The sequence below is a fragment of the Siniperca chuatsi genome, linkage group LG10 (genome assembly GCF_020085105.1).
Source record: "Siniperca chuatsi isolate FFG_IHB_CAS linkage group LG10, ASM2008510v1, whole genome shotgun sequence".
NCBI classification, from domain to species: Eukaryota; Metazoa; Chordata; class Actinopteri; order Centrarchiformes; family Sinipercidae; genus Siniperca; species Siniperca chuatsi.
Window position 1 is genome coordinate 11,852,555 of NC_058051.1, and position 7,160 is coordinate 11,859,714.

Consider the following 7,160-nt stretch of genomic DNA (forward strand, 5'->3'; position numbering starts at 1 on the left):
CTGAGACCAAATACATAACCATCCACCACCAGAAATATAACTGTATCTCCTATATATGTCATAGCAATAACCTCTTATTCTTATGTGTGTAGATGTATGTGCATGTAGATGTATACTGTATATACTTGTGTGGTCTTTTCTTTCTTTTTTTTTCTATATATGTTTTTTATGATTTTTATTAGAATGTTTGTATTTGTTTGAACAAAAAAAAATCTTGATTACAGGGTAGCATATCTGTTCATGTTAAATACATCTTATTGATTGTGTTGGGACACCGGGAAGCTCAAGTATCTCTTGTTCAGTATTTTAATGTGGCTGTCAGGAGGAGGGGTTGCAGTATGTTGATACATACAGAAGTGATATAGTGGAGTGAAGAAGTCCTGGTGAACAAATGGTTAAGATGCATAGGCTAGGCAAGTTTATTTGTACAGCACCTTTCAACAACAAGGCAATTCAAAGTGCTTTACATAAGACATAAAAGGCATTGAAAAAAGAAACACAGAGTAATATAAAAAGACAATACAAAAAGACACATATGAATAGGATTTAAGGATAAAATATAATAGAGGAAAAAAATAAAAAACTGATTAACAGGAGAATAGAAATTACAGTGCAGCTACTGTACAGTGCAAGATATGAATACATAGTCCTAAAAGTCTTAAGCCTCAATTTAAAAGATCTTCTACCACTCTCAAGTGGTAGAAGATTTCTGTGAGTTTGCTCCAGATAGGTGGTGTGTAAAAACTGAATGCAGATCAGAAATGTATTTAGGGCCATTCAGTGCTTTATAAGCCAACAGTAGTATTTTAAAATCAATTTTTGACACGCAGGAGGCCTTTGTAAAGATCTGAGAACTGGACTGATGTGATCCATTTTCCTGGTCTAAGATACATACCTGATAACAAAAACGTCCCCGGTTCTATTCTGGCCGGGGACCTTGCATGTCATACCTCTCGATCCCCTAGTTTCCTGTCTGTGTGATTGATTTGACATGTGGCACTCAGAGACACAATGGGGATTTAATTCATTTCAGAACACTGTGGTGACATTTATTGAAATAACTGCAGAAATGTAATCCCCCTCTCTCCCAGTCTGCTATGCAGTTCATAATGAACTACGCGGCGGACGACATTGTTGTTGCTAAGATCAAGAGTGATGCCAGTCTGATGTGGAGCATCAGCCCGGCCAGTCGCGAGGCAATGATACAGGAGCTCAGCAACTCCTCTCATATATACATGACCTTACGCTGGACGCTGCTCAGGTCAGTGTGTGTGTCTGTGTGTACTTTTCTACTGCTTTGTATTTTGGTCAATTTGTGGGCTCTTCATTGTTTTACATATCAAAGAAAGGAAAACAGATTTTCTGAAAAGTACTTTAACTCATTAAGATACAGACTCCATTAATGTGTGAATGGATGTGAACAGTTGTACATGGAGCATATGCATCTGTGCATTAAATGTGTGTCCATTTATATGATGTCATATTCATTTTTTGGGAATTCGGAAATGTATCAACCCTGCTCGTACTGCATGAGACTAAACATGGTGCCTATTTGTCGAGTTTAATTTTACTATAAAGACAGACATTCCCACTGAAATGTAGTGTCTTTTTGTTTTGTTCAATTCTTTATGCTTAATTTCTCTTCATGAAACTGTTCAGTAACTATATTTTTAAGTCATATGGCTGCATTTTGCACAGATACACATAGCATTGAACTGAAGGCTCCTCTCCTGCCCTTCTCAGGAATGCGTCCATATCAATGAATGCAGAGACGGTGGGAGAACACACTGTGAAGTTTGATGACAAGGCCTTGAGGGAAGGGATAGTCCACATGCTCAAAGGCAATAGCAGCAAACCTGTGTGAGTCGCAGTCAGCAGACACAACCAGTTGGTTGTACTATTATTGTTTGTCTTCTTCAGGTGTAGTTCAAATGTAGTTTCCTTACTCACTATAGATGTTAAGGCTAGAGAACAGCTTATTTAAATCAAATAAACATGCTAGTAATGGCTATAATTAAGATAAACTCATACTTAAAAATACATTAGTAGGCATGACACTATATGAGTTGAAATACTGTATGTCATCAGCTGTTTCTCAATACTTTTAAAACCCAGATATACATGTGAAGCGTTACTGAAGATTTTCTTCAGTCTGATTTGAGCTCAAAAGGTGTTAAACTATGTCATTCTGTCCTGTAGGCTCATTAATTCTTTACTGCCAAAGTTCATCAGGGGTCCCAAAGGACCAGAGTCCAAAATGGCAACCAGGATGAAAGTAGGTTAGTTACAGTTTATTGTACATTGACCATACTACAGATTTTTGTTTCATAAATCATAACTGCATTGTACTTATAATATCTGAAGGAATCCATCTGGGCTGTGGTATCTTTTTTTCACTATAGGATCTTATTTGTTGGTAATCTTTGTGTAATTCAACTCCTTGTGCTCTCTTTCTATTTAGGATTTTTTCTGGTCTATCAGGCCTCTTTTTGCATGTGCAGCAGTGAGCTTTCTGGGCTCAAGAAAGGATTACGATCCATCGATAACGATCAGAGTGATACGTCCTGTACTGATCTCCTGTTTAAAATATACAGTTTTATTTAACCCTCGGCATGTCTTCCCTCAGACCACTCAGACCGCCCAGACCTTCAGGCGCTGGCTTTCTTCAAGCCCATGTCAATCAAACTTCAACAGGTCAACAGGGGTTCAGAGAAAGAGGCAGACCAGTGGTGGGTGGTGGAGGAGTGCTCCCCAGTTCTCGCCTCCTCCGACCACAAGTGTCACAGCATAGAGATAGTGGTGTTCAGTGACAAAGTCAGCCCCTCCAGTCTGGGCTTTCTGGCTGGACATGGGTAGGTAACAAGACATCTCACCTGCATTTTGTCGGTCTTATGATTGTGGACTTATCTGCTACATTCCCTCAAACCCAGCCCCCCGTTTCAGGCTGCTATGATTTGCTGACATTTTAAGATACTGTACCTGCTATAGCTCACCTCAATAATAGACAGCTGATGGTGCGCCTCATTTCTTCCTTTTATATACCAGCTTCTTCTTTCAACATAATGACATAAGGTTTGCGGTTTTACTTTGGTAGAAATGACTGTTCACATGAGGTCTGTGGATTATCGGGAGTAATCGTGTTCAGAAAGAGGCTTGTCTTTTACGCTTTTCAAATGTGCTTTTTTGGCTCTTTGAAGAATTCCAAACAAGTCGTATTGAGTGTGTTGTAGTAGGTGATCTGCAGGTGATTATACTGTATCTCTTAACATCAGCCAATCATAGAAGAACTATGATTTTTCAATGAGTGATAGATAGCACTGATTAAGACAAAGAAAAAGTTAACTCTCTTAAATGTCACAAATTTGCAGGTCAATGCAGGTTGATCTAACTCAAAACTTTTTTTCCCACTGATGACATGCCAATAGACTTTTCTCCCATTGCTCCTCTTCTCTTCACTACAGCATCGTAGGTCTGTACATGTCAGTAGTACTGGTCATTGGAAAGTTTGTCAGGGAGTTCTTCAACGGGATCTCGAGATCCATCATGTTTGAGGAGCTGCCGTGTGTGGACCGGGTGCTAAAGCTCTGCACAGATATTTTCGTGGTCCGGGAGACGGGAGAGATGGAGCTGGAGGAGACACTGTTTGAGAAACTCATCTTCCTCTACCGATCGCCTGAGACCATGATCAAAATGACCAGAGAGAAGAAAGACAGCTAGGGTTTGGTGGCATAACATCTCTTAGTACGGGACGTCAAGAGTGAAATGCCACCTCTGGATGTGAACTCCCATCATTCAAAATGGATGTATTAGAGCAAATACAATTTGGTGCAGTAGAGTCTTTTCATTTTTATTCCAACATTAGTGCAGTTAAAATTGGATTTGAGGCAAATAGAGCTACAGGCATAACTTGTGATTAAGAATCCCAATGAAGTGCCCCATGGCACAATATTGAGTCCCTTTCTGACCCTGCAAATAATCTTGACCTCTGACCTTCATGGAAAGGCCAAGCAGAGATTTTTGTGTAAAGTGAATCAGCACGCTCATATAAAAATGGATCAGTTTTCATGATACCATTACAACTATTCACAGTGACAAAAAATACTTTTTCTGGTTTGAATACAAGACTGATTATAATTTTAAAGACTACGTACAGGCAAATCATACAGAATATCAACAATGACATGTTACAATAAAGTAGAAGGTGTAACACCAATTAATCTGAACTTCAGTTGAACAAATAAAAAAGTGCCTGTCAGTTATTATTTGCTGCTATAGTTTATTTGATTTTCAGCCCACTGGGCAATGCATGCATTTCTGATGATTTAGGTTTTTAAACTTACTAGTGTACAGTACACATGCCATCCTATTCCCTGACTTACAGAAACAATGAAATTTCAACAAACCATTGATATACTCATGGATCAACACACACATACCTCTGTAAATACTATGTTTCTGTATATGACTATGTAGACTACTGCACTGATTAATTTATACCAAAATAAAAATTGTTGTTACAGACAAATGTTTGTGTCTCATGCTGTAAATACTATATTCACCAACAGGGCAAGAATACAAGGAAACAAAATGTATTTCCGATACCCATCTTTAATACAATTTTAATTACAAATGAAAGGGGGAGGGGGCAATTTCATTCAGGTCCCCAGTCTCTAACAGGTCATCTTGATGTCATCCATTATTTTCTCTTCGTGGTGTGCAAGACAGGACAGTGACAGGACCACACAACTCAAGGAAAAACTTCTACATCACGTCTCATATCCTGGAGGGAAAACAGAGCAGAAGGACAGAAACATTACTGAAAATATCGTCATGGAAATTATTTTGCATCCCAAACAGAATACAATTATTCATATCTGTGAGTGCAGGTTCAGGGTTAGTCTACTTGGACAGTAAACTTTCAACTACTGCATTGTTATAGATTTAACGACTCAATAATGTATGAACTAGTTAAGTGAGTTATAAATTAGCACCACCTTGACTAGGTACAACATTAAAATTATGCTTAAATGTTCGTGCATAAGCAATAACAATCCAATATAACACTCTGAAAGGGGCAATTCGGCATAAGTAAGTTCACTTTTGATAGTGTACCGTATAGCTATAATTTTAGCTGATAATTTTCCTTCACAAAATTTAGAATGCAACATTTATTTATAATGGAACGTTTTTAAACACTGTAGTATTGCTATCTAAATGTTCTGAATACTTCCATCAGTGACTGAAATGAAAACCTGCACACTGACGGTATCAATGTCACAGCTACCTCTCCTTGAAATACAGATTGCCAGGGGTCATGACGAATTTATGTGCAGACATGTATATGCAGTTTCTCTAAAGTGCTGGTAACTTATAATATCTGATGAACTTACATGCTGCTGCTGTTGTTGTTTTAGGTTTGAGGACTTTGACGCTGGCTTCTGCGGCCTTTATTGCCTCGGTTTTGAACTGCGGCTTCATTGCAGACCGCACCGCGTTCGCGCAGATAGCGGAGAAGCGGATGTAGCTGTAAAGAGGACACACTTGTTAGCCGCATGCTAAAGGGCAAGCAATACTGACAGTGATCTGTCTGGAATATAAAAAAAAACACCACTGCTTCTTTAATAACAAATAATGTATTCGATGCATTAACAAAAAGAGTCAGATCTTGGACGGTTATTAGTTAACGTTAAGCGCACGGGTGGAAAAGCTAGCTAAAGCTAACTTAGTAGTAGCTATAACTCTCTGAAGGACTTAATAAACGGAATAACAACAACGGTTTTGTGAAAGTATTCAGTTATAATAACAACATTCTATTATCAAATAACAGCCAACATTGACCACAAAACTAACTTTGTGGACATACATATATATATATATATATATATGTATTTTTTTACCTTAGGCCTGCTTGTCTCCAGTATGCGACCATCTTGCCTGTATTGTGGCTTCAAGGACAGGTTGGATATGTGCGCGATGACATCATGTGAGATACGCTTGTTTTTTCCCCACCCAATAAGAACATTGCTTGATCATGATTGACAGCTTTGACGGTCACTTATCCCGCCCCACAAACAACGCCTCTCTCTCATAAACACCGCTGTATGTAAATGCTTTTTAAAAATATATTTTTAATATATATTTTTTTAGCAGAATCAGAAATACCCGAGGGGAAACTCTTTTGCTACAGCAGCTCACTATCACGTCAGTGCACACAGGAATAGAAGTACTAAGCAAAAAATATAATACACTATAATACAGATCAGAAAATAAATTAAGTACCAAGTGGGTATAAGAATAAAATAAAACAAGTGTGAAGTACAAAGTGGGTTTACCGATTGATGATAATAATATGGAATAAAGTAATAGTGCATGAACTGCCAAGTTAAGTGTAGCTTATTTATAATGAGACGGAGGATATTGCACAGCAGTACTAGAGGTATGAATAAATATCAATATCAATAAATAGGGAATTTTAAACTGAAAAGGGTACATTGCACAGGAGTATTGACACAGGATATTGCACAATTATCTCATGTATTGCAGAGATGTTAATGATCAATGTCCAGTTTAATGACGATTTAGGGTCACTGTTCAAGATGGCATGTAGTTTGGCCAGCATCCTCCTCTCTGACACCACCGCCAGAGAGTCCAGCTCCACCTCCACAATGTCACTGGCCTTACGGATCAGTTTGTTAAGTCTGTTAGCGTCAGCTACCCTCAACCTGCTGCCCCAGCATGCAACAGCATACAGGATAGCACTGGCCACCACAGACTCCTCAGAAAATAGAGGCATATATAAAAAAACTTTGTCCTTCACCCTCCGCGGGTGGTCTCATCCTTCAAGCTCGGGTCCTCTACCAGAGGCCTGGGAGCTTGAGGGTTCTGCGCAGTATCTTTGCTGTTCCTAGTACTGCACTCTTCTGGACCGAGATGTCTGGTGTTCTTCCAGGGATCTGCTGTAGCCACTCCTCCAGTTTGGGGGTCACTGCCCCGAGTGCTCCGATGACCACGGGCACCACTGTCGCCTTCACCTTCCAGGCCTTCTCCAGCTCTTCTGAGCCCTTGGTACTTCTCTAGTTTCTCATGTTCCTTTTTCCTGATGTTGCCATCACTTGGTATTGCCACGTCAACCACGACGGCTTTCCTCTGCTGTTTGTCCA

At 39.3% G+C, this 7,160-nt stretch overlaps 2 protein-coding genes across 2 annotated transcripts in view; one reads left to right on the forward strand and one right to left on the reverse strand.

Annotated features, from left to right (window-relative positions):
* The window catches only part of si:dkey-11f4.7 (piezo-type mechanosensitive ion channel component 2), a 42,519-nt gene extending 37,994 nt beyond the window's left edge, over positions 1-4,525 (forward strand). The window contains exons 52-56 of the mRNA XM_044210417.1: positions 1,092-1,261; positions 1,744-1,860; positions 2,200-2,279; positions 2,627-2,852; positions 3,462-4,525. Coding sequence (XP_044066352.1) covers positions 1,092-1,261; positions 1,744-1,860; positions 2,200-2,279; positions 2,627-2,852; positions 3,462-3,717 — 849 coding nt within the window. The 3' untranslated portion in view covers positions 3,718-4,525. The remainder of the gene's footprint in view (positions 1-1,091; positions 1,262-1,743; positions 1,861-2,199; positions 2,280-2,626; positions 2,853-3,461) is intronic.
* Positions 4,526-4,590: 65 nt separating this feature from the next.
* On the reverse strand, positions 4,591-6,054 carry atp5f1e (ATP synthase F1 subunit epsilon). Its single transcript, XM_044210418.1, has 3 exons — positions 5,898-6,054; positions 5,391-5,524; positions 4,591-4,780 (listed from the first exon to the last, which is right to left on the reverse strand). Coding segments are annotated over exons 1-3 (168 nt in total). The 5' UTR covers positions 5,930-6,054; the 3' UTR covers positions 4,591-4,778.
* Between the last annotated feature and the right edge of the window lie 1,106 nt (positions 6,055-7,160).